The 22,008-nt window shown below is 35.1% G+C and overlaps 1 protein-coding gene across 2 annotated transcripts in view; it reads right to left on the bottom strand.

The window, feature by feature from the left end:
• The window catches only part of LOC106883080 (uncharacterized), a 439,153-nt gene that overhangs the window by 10,047 nt on the left and 407,098 nt on the right, over positions 1-22,008 (bottom strand). For both annotated transcript variants that reach the window (XM_014933964.3, XM_089351816.1), the window contains exons 27-31: positions 21,876-21,951; positions 13,698-13,821; positions 10,360-10,445; positions 5,606-5,702; positions 5,198-5,288 (exon numbers count right to left, since the gene is read on the bottom strand). In XM_014933964.3, coding sequence (XP_014789450.1) covers positions 5,198-5,288; positions 5,606-5,702; positions 10,360-10,445; positions 13,698-13,821; positions 21,876-21,951 — 474 coding nt within the window. The remainder of the gene's footprint in view (positions 1-5,197; positions 5,289-5,605; positions 5,703-10,359; positions 10,446-13,697; positions 13,822-21,875; positions 21,952-22,008) is intronic.

The raw sequence follows: 22,008 nt of genomic DNA, 5'->3' as shown, positions 1-22,008 counted from the left end.
TTAAGTAAAAATAACTTTGTCATTATTAAGCTGGTGTTTGACACATAAATTAATATGAAATTTATGAAAATTTTCCAACAATAAGATGAAGACACAACTAACAATCACTGATTTAAATGATGTTTGAAACTGTTAGTTTCTTTCATTTTATGTTTTAACATTACTGTCATATTTATAACTTAATTAAGATTGTAATTACAACATAATTAGAATATCAATTTTTTTACCTAGTTTATGTGTCTGTATACATCAGTCTGAAATAAAGAATCAAGTTACTAACTATTTCTTCAGAAATAATAATTAACCCTTTCGATACCATATTTCTGCTGAAATGCACTAAGTTTGTTACATTAAATTTTGAAAGTAATGAAGAATTTAGTAAAATAGCTTTGTCATTATTAAGCTGTAGAGGGAACCTGTGGAAGGGGTAGACCCAGGAAGGTGTGGGATGAAGTGGTGAGAAAGGATCTTCAGATGCTGGGCATCACTGAAGAATTGATAAGGGGCCAGGAGTTGTGGTGATTTGCTGAACTTGAGAAGATGCATCAAGCCAAGTAAAATTGCTGCCATCCATATATACAGGCTTATCCTTAACAGGTGCTGGTGCCATGTTAAAGCACTCATGCTGGTGTTGCATAAATGCACCCATGCCGGTGGCACGTAAGGGCACCCAGCACACTCTGTAAAGTGGCTGGTGTTTGGAAGAGCATCCAGCTGTAGAAACCATGCCACAACAGAAAAGTCTGGACAGCTCTCCAGCTGGCCAACTCCTATCAAACTGTCCAACCCATGCCAGCATGGAAAGTGGCCATTAAATGATGATGATGATAAAGTTGGTGAATGACAAATGAAAAATTAAAGGAAGATTTTAATTCAGATCACTTTAAGACAGGCAATTTATATCAGAGAGCCCAGGGTCAATCTCAGGCAGGTTGATATCAAAAGTAGTAGTGAGAAAAGTGGCTATATTTTAGAAAATAGAAGACTTTGGAATAATTTATCTTAACCCTTTAGTATTTGAAGCAACCATATCTGGCCTAAATAGTGAACTTTGTTTTTTGGCTACATTCAGCCTCCTACACCTAGTCTATAATGTCATTCTAAAAATAAACAATCACATCATCAAAATCTCGATGCTATGCTATGAGATAATGCATGATTTACTTCAAGAGTGTGAATAAATAAGCATAACATTTGACAGTAATCTGAATGTTAAAGGGTTAAATACTATATTTATCCATGTATATGACACACTTGAATATACTGTACACCACTAATTATGGGTAATGAAATTCTAGAAAAAACATCTTTCTCGACTGATTTTTCTCTAGTATTATAATGTTTAGAAAGTTCAAACATCATTAAAAAACAAATTGTAAGTGCCCTTTGAACTTTACTAGTGTAGGCTGTGAAAGTGCCTCTGTTGTAAAGCCATCATTGTGAATATCAAAGGATCATGTTTTTTTCTAGAAAATCAACTTGACTGTACTTAAATAAGGTTTTGCTCAATTTTACTGTTCAGTTCTTACAGTGAGGCACACATGGTTGTGTTGTCACAGGAGAACAAAGTATTTATTAAGTGTGGATTTCCTAAAATGCTCCCAACTTTATTATTATTGTTAAGCATCCATCTCTATGTTCTGAGGTCAAATTCTGTCAAGGTTGACTTTACCTTTCATCCTTTTGGGGTTGATAAATTAAGCACCAGTGAAACACTGGGGTTGATATAATCGACTAGTCCCCTCTCCCTAAATTTCAGGCCTTGTGCCTTTAGTAGAAAGGATTATTGAGTGAGAGAGCAATGCATGCCGTCAAAGTGACCCTGGGGTACAAATATATTGAAGCCCAGTATACCGATCATGAATACCCATCTGATAAGGGTACACCAGGCACATGAATCAAAACTATATGTGCATGATATGGTGATCTCATATCAAGATAAACAGCACATAACTTTGCAGGTGAGGCTCAGTTAAAATTTTCTTCAGGTTGAATAGCCCATCTCCCTCAAAAGGTCTCTGCATAAGGTTTGTTTAAGGATGATGAACAAAACACCCATGTTTCCAGAGGTGAATCATTCAAACCCCAAAGAATATCTCAGGACACATGGCTGTGATGCTCCCCAACTACTTCTGCTCGTGATCAGAGATGCACAAATCATCAGCCACTAAAGGACATGTTCAACTGGTTATGGTCAAACAACTGACAAGCAAATCTGTGGTATTTAGCAGAATATTTGTTGTAGCCCATCTTTATACCAAGACAAAACATTGTACATGGTAAGACTTCTGATCAGTTAAGATCAGAAGCCATGAGAGCCAGTGCCTGGTATTGCATCAGGGCATTATTATTATTATTATTATTATTATTATTATTATTATTATTATTATTATTATTATTATTATTATGATTATTTGCATTTTACTTCTCAGAGCTATTGATTTTATTTGCTCCAGTAAATTCTGTAAGAGCAGACAGCAACTTGTTGTCAAATGTCTCAAAGGGTTATTATTATTATTATTATTATTTTGGTTTGGCTCAGGTTTGATCTTATTCTTGGTAGGATTTATGTGGGTAGTGGGTTACTACCCGTAACCTTAGGTATTCACAAGTTTTCAGCTGTCTTTCAAGAGCTTAGCACTCTCCTGATAATCCTTGCTGTTCCTAAGAGACAAACTTTGTGTAGGAGCTCTACCGGGCATTCTATTTCAATCTTCAGCCATTTGTCTATATCTTGGCTTACTGTTCTCAATGAACCAATTATTATAGGCACAACCTTTATTATTCATATGCTCCAAATTTTTCCTATTTCAAATTTTAGGACATTGTATTTCCTTTGTTTTTCTTCCTCTTTTATCATGATCCTGGAATCAAACAGGCATGATGGGTTGGTAAGTAAGCAACTTCGCTTTTCCTTATCAATAATTGTTATATCTGGTCTATTATTATCTAACTTCTTGTCAGTTTGAATAGGAAAGTCCCACAAAATCCAACATTTCTCTGACTTGATGATTGTACCATGTGTTTCCAGCTTCAAATCCCCATTTCTGGCACAGTTTCTAGTGTAAAACTTTTACAACCTGGTCATGCCTCTATTTCTTATATTCTTCCTGTTGTTACTATTGTTGTTGTTGTTGTTATTATTGTATTAAAACTCACAGCTTATTTTGCTGAGTATGATGAAAAGTGTCAGCTGTCCACAGCCAGCAGAATAAGGTGACACTTGTTTTACTGGTCATGCTTGAAGAACTCTGCGAAGAATTCTTGCAGTTCCAGGCAATGCTGATTTTTGTATGTGTTCTATCTTCACACTTGCACCAATCTTTTTCAGCCATGTTGGTAGCTGAGTACTGATACTTCCAAGTGCACCAATTACTATTGGTATCACATTATTATTATTATTATTATTATTATTATTATTATTGTTATTGTTATTATTATTATTATTATTATTATTATTATTATTATTTATTTATTTATTTACTTATTTTTTGTAATACAGTTTTCAAGCTTTTGTTTTAAACAGCTAACATTCAAGATCTGACAAAAATGTTTTTGGCAGATAACAACACTTTATCTCTGAACACTTGGATTATTTTATTTTTCAGTCTTATATTTGATAAAGCGATGATTTCCCTGAAATATAATAGAAGCATTAAACAACCTATGTAGGGTAATACATCTTGTTTTTATTTTTATTGGCATCACCTCACATATTTTGCCTAACTTTTCCTTTGTGATCCTCAAAGGTCATCTTAAAAATATTTCATAAAAGAAAATTTTAAATTTTCAGGAAGTGAAAAACACATTCTAAATGCTCCATTCGGTATTTCATATGTAATTTTATGGAACTTTATAGTATGAATTTCTATCTAGGTAAAAGATAAAGTGCTTCAATGCTCTCAATGTCAATTTTATTTTCTGATCACTTCATACTTACAATTATGAGCAAAATTTTGCCGCATTTAGTTGGACATTCAACAATATGATTTCTGATGAGGGCATACTTATGAAATATTGATTTCAAATTTTAGCACAAGGTCAGCTCTTTCAGGGAGGGGTTAAGTTAATTACATTGCCCCCAATGTTCAACTGGTACTTATTTTATTGAACCCAAAAAGGATGACAGGCAAATTTGATGCTGGTGGCATTTGAACTCAGAACATGAAGATGGATGAAATGCCACTACGCATTTGCCCAGCTTGCTAATGATTCCATCAGCTTGCCACCTTATACTTATGGAATTTTAAGAACATTAATGTATTATCACTATCATAGAAAAATAAAACAGGAGTGGCTGTGTGGTAAGTAGCTTGCTTACCAGCCACATGGTTCCAGGTTCAGTCCCACTGCGTGGCATCTTAGCCTTGGGCCAACCAAAGCCTTGTGAGTGGATTTGGTAGACAGAAACTGAAAGAAGCCCGTCATATACATGTATATATATGTATATCGTTTGTGTGTCTGTGTTTGTCCCCCTAGCATTGCTTGACAACCGATGCTGGTGTGTTTATGTCAACATCACTTAGCGGTTCAGCAAAAGAATAAGTACTAGGCTTACAAAGAATAAGTTCCGGGGTCGGTTTGCTCGACTAAAGGCAGTGCTCCAACATGGCCGCAGTCAAATGACTGAAACAAGTAAAGAGTAGTGATCTTTTCTCTTCATTACACACCAGTTAGCTTGGACGATAGATATAACTTATTTCTGGTCATGCAATATAGCCACACATAGTCCACATATAGAGGGGAAAAGATGGGTAACATTTACTTCTCATGTATAATGAAATCTCCTAAAATTTAAGTTTAAAATTTTGGAGGGAAAATGCATATATACACAAATGAATATGGCATAAAAAATTTCTATTAAAAAAAAAATTAATAGCCAAAATTATGACTTCTACAAATTATAATGATTTATAAAGCTGATGTTTATCTGAATCTAAAATTAATCAGGACAGTTGTTCTTTGGATAAGATGTTGATCTATTGCAGGTTAACTATCTGATGAACAGTAATGGGTAAACAGAATGAGCAATCAAAGAGTACAATTATACCATCAGCATTACTATATGAATTCATGTACACCATTTACTCTTCTTTTCTAACTTTTTCATAATGATAATAGAAAAAAAGTTACAAAATTCCTCAATGAGAAAATAAAAAAGATAAAATGTAAGATGGGAAAAATCAACCAATATTACCTGGGAGTATCCCACCGGGCTGTTGGAATTAAATGTTGATTGGGGTTAAAGATTCCACAATCCAAAAAGGGAGGCCGTATACTCACATCAGCTAAAAAAATAAATGTTTATTTTATAGAAAATTGCTAATATATAAATGAAAATGATTTCGGTAACCATTGATCTAAAAAATATATGAATAATGAATATCTCATTTTAAATTACATAATGTATGACTGAAGTATTTTTTAAGGTTAAAAATATAGGAAATAATAATTTTTGTTTTTGATATTTAATATTGCTTCCTTGAATAAACTTAAAATAGGAAATATCTTTCTCAAATTTAATATACCATACAAAAAATATTTTAATTCTAATTCAATAAAATGTGGCAATAAAAAGATTTTCAAAATCAAAATCATTTCAGACCAGCAGGAATGTGCATTTGGGTGATTTCATCCAAGTCATCATGAAACTCAGCATATTTAAGCATGTCTGTATATCGTTCAAAGTTGAGGTGTTCCACCTGTGAAAAGACCGGATTTAAGTTTTGTGATTCAGGAAGTATTAGAAATGGTAGACACAGAGGATATGTACAAATCTATCCAAATATTTGAAAACCCATTTATAGTTAAAAGGAAAATGCAGGGCTGCTAAAACGACAGGGAGGGATTGCTTGAGTAGATAACTTCATATTCTTCACATCAATTCTTGCACTTTAGTACTTATTTTATAGATGTTATAAGGGATGAAAGGCAAAGTCAATTTTGGTTAGAGGTAAGACTATTACTCATAAGCAAGTACGATTTTGGTAACATGTACCATGTTTTTATGAATTATTTTAAGTGTCTTTGCACTCATGAGCAGAGATGGACATCCTTCCAGCCTTCTCACTCTCAAATATTGAAGATGTGAAAGCTGGTGGAAAAGAGCTGCACCACGTCTAGGCTATTACTCATTTATTTAAAGTTGAGTAGACTGCAGTAACGTGAAATGATGTACCTTGCTTAAGGACACAAGGCACAACTCAACCCAGGGATCAAATTTACAGGCTTATAATCTTGAATCCCAAACACTAGGCTACATGTCTGCACAATATGTAAGGGTGAGTAATTAAATATAATATAGTACTTTTGTTTGATGCACCAATTCTTGCTCTTTCTCTCTCTCACACACACACACACACACACATGACAGACTTTCACAGTTTCTGTCTACCAAATTTTGTACATAAATTTTTGGTTGACCCAAGCTCTGGTAGGAGGCACTTGCTTGACATGCCATGCAATGGGATCACTGCAGGAACCAGATGGTTTCAAATTGAACTTCTTACACACACAGCCAAGCCTACATCCATATATGCAATAATTTATATTTATCTTCATTCAGCTGAGCAACTACAAATTTATGATCAATTCTATCGCACCAATATTATATATCTTAACAATCCAATAGTGAAATTCTATGATTATAACTTTGGAAATACTGTAACCAGTCACTTGTAAATCTTGCAGTAGTCAGTGCAGTCTTGTATTTCTGCCAAATCTTGTTGATGTGGTAAATTAAAATAGGTCAAACAGTTTAGATATCAAAAATAAGTTAGGATGATCTGTGACTCTTAAGATTTTTAATCAATCTGTTTTCCTGCATATAATATTCTACCCCTGACTGGCACCCTCTGAATGTGGTTGATGCCAGAGCCGCCTGACTCGCTCCCATGCCGGTGACACGTAAAAAGCACCCACTACACTCTTGGAGTGGTTGGCGTTAGGAAGGGCATCCAGATGTAGAAACCTTGCCAGATCAGATTGGAGCCTGGCACAGCCTACTGGCTTGCCAGTCCCCCAGTCAAACTGTCCAAACCATGCCAGCATGGAAAATGGACATTAAACGATGATGATGATGATGAGTCTTTTTTTCTAGTTTCAGCCTTTAGATAAAAGCCATACTGAGAAGCCAGCTTCAAGAATTCTAGTATAGTATATTGCCTTGACCCCTGCACACACCCTGTACATTGTTTGAATGCCTAAGTCAACCTACTCAAACACACACACTTGCCACAATTCTTATCTACTATATGTATATGGATATATATACATGTATATGTGTGTGTGTATATATATATATATATATATATATATATATATATTGTGTACATATATATATGTATATATATATCTAGTAGCTAAAAATCATATATATCCATACATATAGTTCTATCATATATAGCTTTTAAGAAATGCAAGGATATATTGAAGCAAATGTAAAGTTGTAAGGCATCAACTAGTTAACAAAAGAAACACACACACACACACACACACACACACACACACATTGGTCACAACACACAAAATGGCCTGCCAGTAACAATACATTTTCCAAATCCTTTGATATTTTCTTTCTTTTATTCGTAATGGGGAATTTTTCTCAAAATGTTATCGGATCATTAAACAACCTATGTAAGGTAATACAAATATCTTTTCTCTTTGTTTCCATTTATTGCCATCATCTTTCATCTAACATATTTCATCTAAATCCTCACATGCATTGCTCAAAGGTTTTTTTTTCAAACATCTCTTTTGCAGACATTGCAATGTTTTAAGCAAATTCCAATGTTCCTTCATACCCATATATATATATGTAAGTACATGATATGCTTTTGCACAGTTCCTGTTCAAATTTCACTGACAAGGCAACCTGAGGCTTTAGCAGAAAACACTTGTCTGTAGCACTACACAGTGGGATCAAATCGCATGGTTGCAAAGCAACTTCTGAAGCACACTGCCATACCTGGGAATATATGTATAGGCACAAGCCTGGGTGAGTGGTATGAAGGTTGCTTCCCAATTGCAAATTCTTGGTTTAGTTCCAAATCAAAGCCATGTGAGTGGATTCAGTAGATGGCTACTGAAAAACACTTGATATACATATATATATACATACATACACACACACACACACACACATATATATATATATGGGGAGAATTCATCATCGTTTGACATCTATCTTCTATGCATGCATGGGTAGGACGGTTGACAGGAGCCAGCCAGGTAGAAAATCTCCCCAAGACTACTGTGTCTGTTTTGGAAGGGGTTTTACAGCTGGATGCCCTTCCTAACACCAACCACTCCACTGAGTGGACTCAGTGCTTTTTATGGACTGGGGTTAATTTGTTTGACTAAATCCTTCATGGTGGTGACCCAGCATGGTTGCAATCTAGAGACTGAAAGAAATAAAAGATATAAGTATGTGTGTATGTATGTATATTTCCTTTATTTTTCTTTTCTTTTACCTGTTTCAGTCATTTGACTGCGGCCATGCTGGAGTACCACCTTTAATCAAGCAAATCGACCCAGGACTTATTCTTTGTAAACACACCAACATAGGTTGTCAAACGATAATGGGGGGGGGGGGGCAAAGACAGACACACAAATACATACATACATACATACATACATACATACATACATATATATTAATGTATATATATATATACGACCGGCTTCTTTCAGTTTCCGTCTACCAAATATCCACTCATAAGGCTTCAGTCGGCCCAAGGATATAGTAAAAGACACTTGCTCAAGGTGCCATGCAGTGGGACTCAACCCAGAACCATGTGGTTGGGAAGCAAGCTTCTTACCACACAGCCACTCCTGCACCTATATATATATATATATATATATATATATATATGTATGTATGTAGCCCCTCAGCTTACTAGTCCTGGTCAAACTGTCTAACCCATACCAGCATGGACAACATGATGAGCATGATGATGATATATATATATATATATATATATATATACACATACATATTGCAACAAATCTAACAGTGTATATTTTCATACTTAGGGGCATGATGTTGAGCAGTCATTGTTCTTTATAGTATCAACTGTCAGGAAGTACGATAACAACAACAACAACAACAACAATAATACTTATTATTATTATAATACTTGGAACAATGCATGTGATGAAGAAAGTGTTGCATCTCTAAGGAAAAAAGCTGGAGCTGAGACATAGATAACCCAGTAGAACATCAAAACTGGAGAGAGTTATGATAATGTAATAGAAATAATAATAATAATAATAATAATACCTCATTAGAGAAAAGTATGTAAAGCAAAGTGTTTTATCTATGGGCGTAATCACTGCCTATTTGGAAGAGTGTGATGTTTATAGTGTTTTGTGTGAAACAAAGACATTTATCAAAATAATACTTTATTCTGTGACAACAGAAAAGGATAGTTTGATAAATTACTATCTCTCACACACACATGCACCTTCCTCTCTCTTGTCCTCTCTCTTTCTCTCACATACTTGCATATGTGTTATTTGAGCTCCAGTAGCAAACTAGGTTGTCTTGAATTTCTAAGTCTCAGTTTAAAGTGGACCAGGAGAAGTGTAAACCTTACTCAATATTTGAACAGGTAAGATGAATTAATCAGCTCAATTCAATACCTGAGTATTTCTCATTGAATGCAGTGGAGGTGTTTTCTATTTATCTTCTAACTTCAGTCAGTGAACTGTGGTCATGCTGGGGCACTGCCTTAAAGGGTTTTGACTGAACAAATCAACACCCTGTACTTATTTTCTTTTAAAGTCTGGTATTTATTGTATGAATCACTTTTACTGAACTGCTAAGTTACAGGGACATAAACAAAGCAACACTGGTTGTTAAGAGGTGAGGGGGCAAAGACAAATACAAAAGTACATACACACACACACACACACATATATATATATATATATATATATATATATACATACATACACACACACAATTACACACTGGGCTTTCTTTCAGTGTCTGTCTACCAAATCCACTCAAAAAGCTTTGAACTTGAAACCATATGGTTGGGAAGCAAACTTTTTACCATACAGCCATACCTGCACCGATAAGAAGTAAAAATGTTATAAAACACTGTTCAGGATTGTAATTTGATATTTTTCTGCTTTGGTGCTGGTGCTTCTCTGTACAATCTGTAAAGTGGTTGACTTTAAGAAGGGCATCAGGATGTAGAAACCATGCCAGAACAGACAATGGAGCCTAGTGCAGCCTCCAGCCTTACCAGCCCCTATCAAACTATCCAACTCATGCCAGCATGGAAAATAGACATTAAATGATTATGATGATGATGATGATTAATCAGATAATTTATTCTTCTATAGTCTTACCTTTAGTTCAAAATGGTTATCAGTTTCTTCTAAAGGAACCAGGAAATTTTTGGAAAAAATTTCTGTGAGTTTCTTGCAAGCTAAACCTGATAAATAGGATCAAATATAAAAAAAAAAGTGTTCACACAAAGATTTAAAAAAACAACCTAGTAATTCTTTTTATCTATATGACAAATGTATGATAAAAGATAGCTTCCTTGCTTCAGATTGATTTCACATAAGAAAAATGTCTTACTAATGTAAAGCTTTGTTAGTATGATGGGTATAAAGATCTGAGAAACATTGTTAGTATGTTAAGCATATGAAGCAGTGGATATTGGTTAATATCCCTAAAAAAAAGTTGAGCTTAATATCAATATTGGGGTTATATGGTATACTTTATTATAATGTTATATTATAATATATAACATTGATTTCAAATTTTGGCACAAGGCCAACAATTTCAGGGACGGAGATAAGTCAATTACATCAATCTCAGTGTTCAACTGGTACTTATTTTATCAACTCCAGTGGAATTTGAATTCAGAATGTAAAGACAGACGAAATACTGCTAAGCATTTTGTCTGGCATGCTAACAATTCTACTGCCACCTTGAACTATAAGTAATATTATAATATTGGTTTCAAATTTTGGCACAATGCCAGCAATTTTAGGGGGGAGGTAAGTTGAGACCATTGACCCCAGTGTTCAACTGGTACTTATATTATTGACCCTAAAAGGATGAAGGCAAAGTCAATCTCAACAGAATTTGAACTCAGAATGTAAGGACAGGTGAAATGTTGTTAAGCATTTTGCCTGACATGCTAACAATTCTGCTAGCTTGCTGTCTTGAACTGTATATAATATAATGTTATTACATATAATATTATTTATTTATGCGCCCTTTTAAAGCCTAGCCAGGCTCATGGGCCCGGTTTTCCGGTTTCTATGGCGTATACGTTCCCCCCCCCCAGCTGGACAGGACGCCAATCCATCGCAGCTTTACTCAAGAAACAGGAAGAAAGAGTGAGAGAAAGTTGGGGCAAAGGAGTACAACAGGGGTTGCCACCACCCCCTGCCGGAGCCTCGTGGAGCCTTAGGTGTTTTTGCTCAATAAACACACACAATGCCAGGTCTGGGAATCAAAACCGCGATCCTCTGACCGCAAGTACGCTGCCCTAACCACTGGGCCATTGCGCCTCCATTGTACCCTTTTAAAGCCTAGCCAGACTCATGGGCCCAGTTTCCTGGTTTCAGTGGTGTATGTGTTCCCCAGCTGGACAGGACGCCAGTCCATCGTAGCGTTACTCATTTTTGCCAGCTGAGTGGACTGGAGCAATGTGAAATGAAGCTAAAGAACACAATGCGTCGCCTGGTCCAGAAATCGAAACCACAATCTTGCGATCATGATGCTGACACCCTAACCACTAAGCCACGTGCCTCCACATTATATATAATATACAATATTACAATATAAACAATTGTGTCCTATTTTTTCTTTCGAATACATTTAATATCAATTCAGTAAGAGTTTAGTTAACTAATATTCAATCATTTTCAAAGTGCTGCAATCATATAGAGAGTGAACTAAGCACATAATTTAGGATTAATTTTCCATAAATCCTACACTTTAGTTTTAATATTGTTTCCAGAATTAAAGCTGACATTGAGAAACACTGATTTCCTTGCATTTCTTTTGACTTTTCAATGAACCATCAACAACACAGTCTGATTTTAAACCATTATCTCCATCAGTTCGCAACAGCCAGAGTAGTAGATTATGAATGGATGAAGGAAGTTAGAACATAAGTCAACTGGTTTTAATGATGATAAAATTAAACCTGACAGCTTAATAGTTGCTCTTCTTTGATGAAAACTATTATACATGAATGATTGAATCAAAAAGATCTGCTCAATGAACTCTTTTCCGCTTGATTAAATGGTTGTTGGTTAGTGATGGTAACCTTTATACTTATCTTTATTATAACTTTTTAAAACCTGAATTTAATTCAGTTTATATCTATATGTGTGTGTGTGTGTGTAACAGACACATTATGAAGTTCTTTAGAATGATTGCATGGAATCAGTGGTTGACACTTTCATGTGGATAGTTGGTCTCAACAACAACGGTGAATATTATAAATAGAGCTCATGGACTGTTGATGAGATTTTAAACCTGAATTTTGTAGAAGTGAGAGGTGAGGTAAGAACATTCAAATAACACCTATATATATAGTATACTATTCTGTGAAGGTAAGGTCAACAAAAAAAGTACTCCATCAGAATAGCCTGTAGCTTGCATAAAGGCACCAGATGTTTTATAAAATGCTGTCCGTGTTGTTTTCCTCACATGAAACTATTATAGTTCATAAAAATATATATTATGTTCATTAAATAATATATATAAATATATAAGGCAACAAACAAAGGAAAAAATTCCTTCAAAGGGGTGTTTAAAACATACAATTCACTGGTACGTTGTTTGAATACCACATAAATATGGGTGTAATACAAATTACAAACAATAAATTAAATAGAGATACAAATGACAATCCAATAATTTATTTATATTATAATATAACATACTTTGTTGTGTCTGGAGGGAGTCATTCTTTTTTAGTGCCTTATTATTTAACACACTGTGTTAAATAATAAGGCACTAAAAGAGAATCACTCTCCCCAGATACAACAAAATATGCTTCAACACACAAACTCACATAAAGAATCTTGCAAATCAAATCCAAAAACAAAATAATATAACATAATATTATATTATATTCATAGAATATTATGTTATGTTATAATATCAATAACTTATTGGATTGTCATTTGTATCTCTCTATTTAATTTATTGTTTATACACACACACACACACACACATATATATATATTTTGTCCACATTCTGCATCAATTTTCTGTCTTTTATTCACAATATGCTTTGGATTTCCAACATAGACACAAAATCTTCACTGTTACTGAACTTGGAGAGAAAAATAGCAATGTTGATTTGGTGAGATTTGAAATCAAAAAGTAAAGAATAGCATCTGCTGTTTAAAATTGATAAAGAATGAATGTATTTCTCTCCTTCTTTGAAGAAGCAAAAAAGAGGAGGAGGAATAGCGAAGGGGGTTGGAGGAAGAGGGGACATGGAGGGAGAGAAGAAAAAACAACTAGGGAACTGAATAACAAAAAAAAACAGCAGTAAAAGAAGGAAAAGAACATAGAAGACAACAAAGAAAATGACGACAACATTATGTGTTATATTTCTTCTGATTGATTAAAGTTTCCTCTGTTACATGAAACCAAGAAATCAATCTCAAGTGTATCCCTTTAGGGTAACATAGTAACTGGTACTCACCTTTCCAATCATTTACCTCCAGCTGTTGTTTTTCCCAGAATTCTTGCTCAGATATTGGCAAACGTCGAAGAACATGGTATGGATAGAATTCTTTTAACATTGTTGCAGCTTGGATAATGGCTTTCTGAAACAGAGTATGTGTGTATATATGTATGTGTGTATATATGTATGTGTGTATATATATACATCTTTATATATATATATATATATATATATATATATATATATATATATATATATATATATATATATATATATATATATATATATATATATATCTTTATGCATGTGTGTGTGTGTGTGTGTGTGAGAGAGAGAAAACATGAATAGGCTCAACAGACACTTGTAGTGATGCAGGGATATGTAAAAACTCTGATATATGGATTCAGCATAAATTTACTGGTAGTTACTAAATATATCATCTGTGTGTGTGTGCGTATGTGTGTGTGTGTGTGTGTGTGTGTGTGTGTGAGTGTGTTTATATGTGTGTTAGTCGGTTCTCTTGCTCACTTAATCATATTTTCGTTGGGTTTTTTTTCTTTTTTTGTACCTTTCTTCACATCAATTACAGAGATTTTTTTGATGTCTTTTTTTCCTTTTCAGAATAATCAACAAATCTTACACTATTTTTAAGATGCAACAAAAATATCTTCTTTGTGGTTGAATATCACTTAAACTCTTTATTCTGCACAGTTACCAATCCTCTTACAGAGTCCAGGTCTGACTCACCTCAGTACAATGATCATATATCAAGGATGGTGCAGTTCATACACATATGTTCTTGACCACATCAAAATGAGATCTTCCAGTTGATTAACAAGGTTTATTTAACAAATGTTACAACTACTGGCCTTCTTCTATTCCTACTTCTCTGAATTAGCAAGTTTATACTGTTTTAGCCCAAGACCACCTGATGGGCTCGTTTCTCTTCCTCTTATTTCTTTATTGCCCACAAGGGACTAAACATAGAGGGGACAAACAAGGACAGACAAAGGGGTTAAGTCAATTATATCAACCCCAGTGCGTAACTGCTACTTAATTTATCGACCCCGAAAGGATGAAAGGCAAAGTCAATCTTGACGGAATTTGAACTCAGAACGTAACAGCAGACGAAATACCGCTAAGCATTTCGCCCAGTGCGCTAACGTTTCTGCCAGCTCGCCGCCGTTTCTCTTCCTCTTGTTACCCACAGTCTTTCCTTCTGCTTGTGTCCACTCACTACAGTCCTCCCGCTTCCCGCTCCAACTGTCCTTTCAGAGTCTTGTGAATTTACCCATCCACTCACCTTATCCATTCCTTGGTTCGATGTCGCTTGGAACTTGAAGATACCTACCTATAAATCGTCATCTCTCTCTCTCTCCCCCTCTCCATCTGAGATACCTATGGAACTTCTCTACTGCAAAGCACCTATTCCTGTCTCTCTATTCATACTCTAACCTCTCATCACCTGACACATAGCCACCTCCCCTAATACTACTCCCCTCAGTTGAGGAGTCATGTCTTGCAAGTTATTAGGTGACCTCACTGGTGCTGGGGCTACACAAAAAGCACCCATTACCATTACACTTTGTAAAGTTGTAGGTGTTAGGAAGGGCATCTGGCCATAGCAACCAAGACAAAGCAGATAGAGCTTGAGGCAATCTTTTGACTTGTCAGCTCTTATCAAACCATCCAACCCATACCAGCATAGAAAATGGACATTAAATGATAATATCTTTCATTCATAAACTAAACATTTTGCCCAATATTTCCTTTCTAGAACTAAAACCATATCCAACTCCCCTGCTCAATCTCAACTAATCTTCCCCACAGTTGCCACTCAGCACAAATTCAAGCTGAACATCATCTGCCTCAATGCTATTAGTCTGGGAAGAACTGAACTTTAGAATAAACAAATAAAGATTATTAGAAGACTTTTCAAGTAGTTGCTAATGATCTTAATCTTGCTCAGATTAACATGCTCACCAACACTAATATGCTACTGATTGACCTGGTAACTAACTAATAAGGTGTTTTCAACTGTTTGACTATTTTTAGTATGCAGTACAGGTAACTGTATCATACAAAAACATAACACCTATCTCACAAGAGACAAGATGTTAAAAGACTGAAACAAGTGAGGATGATGCAAAGCAGACCCAACCAACACTTGCTGGTATAAAGAAAACAAATGTAAAGATTATCTATAAATGTATATGAATGCATGTATATGGGTGCTTATAGATACATACATACATTCTCTATCATCATTATTATTATTATTATTATTATTTAACATCCATTTTCCATGTTGGCATGGACTAGACGTTTCCACAGGAAATGGTAAGTCAGAAGACTGCACCAATCCCAACTGTCTGCTTTGGCATGATTTCTATAGCTGAATGCCCTTCCTAATACCAGCTACTTCACAGAGTGTAGTGGGTACTTTTAGTGGGTACCTCACAGCAGTGAGGTCACAAAGTAACTTGCAAGACAAGACTTCTCAACTGAACTGGGGAGTAGTATTGAGGGACAGAAAAAGGAGTCTTGCATTGGAGGAGAAAAATGGCTGCCTCAGGTGGGGAGAGAGTGGAGAGAGAAGGGAGAGTGATAGAGGGATGGTGGCGGTGACAGTCAGTGGGCTGGAAATTGGAGGGGGTGGGTGGGTGAGTTCATGAGATTGAGAAAGGGGAGTGGCAGATGGAGGGGATGTAATGAGTGGGAACAGGTAGAGGAAGGGAGTACTGGGAGGATATGTTGTGGGGAAGAGTCAACAGGAACATACTGTGTGCAGGTAGGTATGTGAGGGAGAGTGGGTGAGGGGAAGGGGGTGTTGGGAAGATTATCAGCAGGGGAGGGATTTGTTGGATGAAGATTGTGAGTGGAATGAATCTCTCTCTCTTACACACTCACATACACACAGGCATAGAAATGGTTTCCCAGTATTGGGTTTGGTTCCACTGTACAGTACTTTGAGCAAGTGTCTTCTTCTGCAGTCCTAAACTTATGAGTGGATTTAGGAGATAGAAACTAAAAGAATGGTATCATGTGTATATGTGTGTGTGTGTATATATATATATATATATATATATATATATATGAATTAAGCAGAAAATGGAGAACATTTTTGATCAACAAACAAATTGACTACCATCAGTTTTCTCTATTTTCTGCTTAATTTAAATTTGATTCCAGATAAACTCATGTTTATTTTGTTATTGCCTGTATCCTATGAGCATAGTATGCTTGCATATCCATGCCCAGGGTTAACATAGGTAATTTATATCAGTAGTAATAACAGATATTCTTATCCCTTAGACAGTTATTCCAACCGCTAACTCTACTTACCTATATATATATATATATATATATATATATATATATATATATATATACATATATACACACACACACACATGCACATATATATACTCACACACACACACACACATACATGCATATGTGTGTGTACATATATATGTGTGTATGTGTGTGTGTGTGTGTTTGTGTGTAAAGGCATGGCTTTGTGGTTCTGGGTTCAAGCGTCTTCTGCTATAGCTCTGGCCTTGTGAATAGATTTGGTAGAAGGAAGCTGAATGAAGCCCAATGTGTATGTGTGCGTGCGAGCATGTGTGTGTTTGAGTCTCCTTGTCTTGAGATTACACAGTAGTGTTGTTTGCAATTTTCTGTGAAACCATGCCTAGCCATTGTTCTGTTTGTGTTCAAACAACTAAGAGAAAAATTACTGCAGTTGGAAACAAGTGAGGGTTAGTGACAGGAAGGGCATCAGGTTGTACAAAATCTAAGTCAATGAATTTTGTCTGATCCATGTTAGCATGGAAAGTTGGACGTTAAAATTTTGGTGATGATAATATATACATAGGCTATTTAGGAAAACTTGTACCAGAGCCAACCTTGCATTGGAAAGAAAATTGGGTGCTTTTTCTTCTAACTCATATTATCATAATTGATTTATTTTCTCCTGCAGGTTTTGTGACAATGTGTTTATGGAGATTTACTATTATTGACTAGCCAAAGAGGTGAAGGACATTTGTATTTTTATCACATACATTTTTTCTTGCTAATTAACAAGTGTGAGGAGATAGTTTGCAAGTCCTACTACAATTTCAAAAATATTCAGCCAAAAAATATTCTAGTGTAGGAAGAAGTAGGACAAAAGGATAAAATGTTTAATATAAGGCCTGCAAAATAAGATACAATGAATTTGAGAAGAGGTACATGTATAGAATAAGTTTAAAATGAGCACATTCTATTATATTTGAAAGGGAGTATTACAAAGCAGATACAATGAACAGTTATTTATAATTATTAGTGGCTATGGTTACGGTTAGTCCACATTGTTCCATAAGGAGCATAAGATCAGTTTCCTGGTTTCTCTGATATATATACTGCTCCCTGGATGGGATGCCGGTCTGTTGCAGGATTAATCATTTCTACCAGCTGAGTGGACTGGAGCAACATTAAATGAAGTATTTTGCTCAAGGACACACTGCATTACCAAGTCCAGGAATTGAAACCACAATCTTACAATCATGACTCCAACACCCTAACCACTACATCATGTGCCTCTACTGAGTATTAGTAAGATAAGAGTTTCTAAAAACAAATTTTGTTAGATATATGTTTCTTATAAAACATTTGTTTTATTAAGAGATACGATAATGGTTTTGTATTTCTCAAATTGGCTGGTTGAGATGGTTGGATGGTGGACAATGTACCCTTAAATGTCTCACAATATTTCAACAGGTAAAAGAAAATAGTATTTTAACATTGCTTTGGCTCAAGCTGAACTGAAATAAAACAGTCTGGAGATAATTAATATACAGGGTGTCCACAAAGTTTGGGTGCATGGGGATTAACACATACTTTAAGAAATTATTATTTCTTATATTTAATTGTTTATGTTATGATTTTATTTACTCCATGTACCCAGACCTTGTGGACACCCTGTATAATAATATAACATAATATAATAATGGTTTCAAATTTTGGCACAAGACCAGCAATTTCGTGGGAGGGAGTAAGTCAATTACATTGATCCCAGTGTTCAACTGATACTTATTTTATTGGCCCCAAAAGGATGAAAGGCAAAGTTGACCTTGGGAGAATTTAAATTCAGAATGTAAAAATAGACAAAATGCTGCTAAGCATTTTGCCTGGTGTGCTAATAACATAATATAATAATGAGCTTACTGTATACAGTGCTCAGAAGCATTACAACTCATCAGGAAATCTTGAAAGAGAGGAAGAAATCAGACATATAAGTCAAGTGTGTCAGTGTTAGGAATATAGTTCAAACAAATCCAAACATCCTGACTTTCATGACACCACAGAGTTAAAAATATATTATATAATAACAAATACTATTTCAATATACAGGCAGTTATAAACGTGCTACTTTAGTTATGAGAGGAGGAAACCAAGCAATGTTAGATGCAATAAAATAAAATATTTATTGCAACATGAATTTATTCAAATTCTTTATTTGAAAAGTATTTATCAATTTATTGATATTTGTAGTTAAAAATAATACTAAAATCCTTTTATGTGTTTGCAATAATTCTATCAATATAGTATTATGTAATGCAGTAGAATGTAGCTTTATAATATAAATGTGAAAGTAGATAAGTTATTGAAATGGCAAGCAGTTCAAATTTGCTGTATGACTTTGAGTAGGACACTTCTACATTTCTCTAGAGATTATGCCCTGAGGAATAAATAAAATAATATCCAACACAAGGAACAACCTATAGATTCTTATTATTTATGGAAAAAATTAACTTTCCTTAACTATCTTATCCACCTTTATCTAGGGTTTCATCACTACTGAAGAAGGAACACTGCCCTGGATTCCTTCCACTGCCATCTATCTCTGGCCTGTCATGGCCATGTAGGACCCAGGTAGCAGGTGAGATCATTTCACCATCTAGTCTTTGGTTGACCTTTTGGTCTTGTCCATTGTCTTGGTGTCAATTCCATCACCCTGGTTGTCTATTTGCTGTCCTTCAGTCGCATGATGTGGTTAGCCCATCTATATTTGTTCTCCTTGATGTTCTTATGATGTCATTGCCTCTTGAATTCAGGTATTGGTTTTCTGTCCCCCAAGCATGATTTGTTCCATTTTCCAGTGGGTTACAATGAGGGTGTTCATGATGGTAGTGTTGAGAGCCCATGTTTCACAGCTGTATGTCATTACTGGAAGGATGTACTCATTGAAGATCTTTCTTTAATTTTCATGAAAGCCTTGGGACTTCTAGAAAGGTTTTCCATTTTCCTAAAGGTACTGGTGGCAGAAGCAACAGAATGTTGGCCAGATGTCTTCATCATCATCATCATCATCGTTTAACGTCCGCTTTCCATGCTAGCATGGGTTGGACGATTTGACTGAGGACTGATGAAACCGGATGGCAACACCAGGCTCCAATCTAATTTGGCAGAGTTTCTACAGCTGGATGCCCTTCCTAACGCCAACCACTCAGAGGAAGGGCATCCAGCTGTAGAAACTCTTGTAGTTGTTAATTATATTTCTTTACATTTTGAGTCCAAATCCTACCATAAATTATGCACTTTCTCTAAAAATGTTTGGCTTTGTGCCTGATAGAAAGATTACAGCATTGGACTATATAGCTAGTTCAGGCAAGTACTTGGTGATCCTGTCAGTCCAGGTGCCACTTAAAAGCACCCAGTCCACACTGTAAAGTGGTTGGTGTTCGGAAGGGCATCCAGCTGTAAAAACCTTCCCAAAACTGACCTCGCTTGTGCTTGTGCCACGTAAAAAGCACTGAGTCCATTCTGCTGAGTGGTTGGTGTTAGAAAGGGCATCCAGCTGTAAAAATCCTGCCAAAACAGTTACAAAAGTCTGGTGCAGGATTTGGCCTGGCCAGCTCTTGTGGTACCATCCCACCCATGGGACATTAAATGATGATGATGATGATAATAGACAAAATGCTTTATGCTATTTAATTGTGTCTTACTATTTAATTGTGTTTTTAATTGTGTCTTGCTATTTAATTGTGTCACTTTACCTTCTGACTTCAACTTTATTTTTTATCCTTTTGGTGTTGATAAAACAAGTACTGGTTAAGTAAATTTAAATGACTATATCTCTCCTTCAATTTTTGTGACCTTGTGCCTATATTAGAAATCAATATTATTTACACACAATACTAATTAAAGACATTTAGTTATAGTTGATGAACTGCTTGCAGTAAATTACAAGAACATGTTATAAATGTAGGAAGGAGTGGTTGGAGAAAGGCAAAGTTAACTAGCAAAGTCATTAACACTTTAAATAGTGATCTCCTAAATTAAATACAATGAAGTACCCAGTTTGGCATTTTAACTGATTAAATAATTTCCATCCACTTTCCCTTTAAGCCATATGCTTACACATTAATGAAATTAATGTGTGCACAAGAGGTTAGTTGCCTAAAATGAAGTATTAATTAATACTTATATCTATCAATCATTAAGTGCATTATACTTATACATTAATTATACACTTCGTGACGGGGAAAGTTTTGAATCACTTCAGATTGTACCCACTGAGAGAACATTATCTCCAGCCATATTTAATTTCCCATCTGTGGTTTAATTTCTGATATGTAACAAAGTAAAGGGAGCTTGTTTTATTGAAATGGAACAGGAAAAGAAAAAAAGAAAAAAGAATCATAATTTTGTAGTTTTAATTAATAAGAATTATTCATCATCATTCAATGTGGTTGAATAACCAATCCCAACCAGTTGGTATTCACAGTACGGGTTGCAATATTCATCTTTTCAATTGCTAAATACAAAACATGGCTTGCAAGACCTCTCCATTCAGGTGGTTTTCCTGAGTCACCATCTCACTCTTGTATGCCAAACTGTCACAAGGTTATCCATTTACAGCTGAGTGGGCTGGTACAATGTAAAATGAAGGATTATAAAATTATGATTGCTTGTAATATTAACGTTTTGGTTGTTGCTGTTGTTGTTATTTAGTCCAAAGTCAAAACCCTGATCAAGTAACACTTTGATACAAAAAAAAATGTTTTAAGCAAAACCATCTGTTTTTTTTTAAATTTTGTATACTGAAAACTACATTATCTAATGTATCCTTTTTTCAAAGACAATAAGGTGCTATTTGAGGGAGATTTAGCTGCTTTTTCTTCATGAAAATTTTATAATATAACTTACTTTTAGAGAAGCTTCTGGAAGCTTGATGCGTCTCTGCAGATCGGGATACAGCCCAGTACTCAACCGTCTTTTTCTCCTAGAAGATAAAAATGATAAAAAGTGAGTAAAAAAAATATGATCTATAACAATAATT

This window comes from Octopus bimaculoides, chromosome 5, assembly GCF_046866305.1.
Source record: "Octopus bimaculoides isolate indiv1 chromosome 5, ASM4686630v1, whole genome shotgun sequence".
In the NCBI taxonomy this organism is placed as follows: domain Eukaryota; kingdom Metazoa; phylum Mollusca; class Cephalopoda; order Octopoda; family Octopodidae; genus Octopus; species Octopus bimaculoides.
This window is presented reverse-complemented; position numbering and strand designations above follow the sequence as displayed.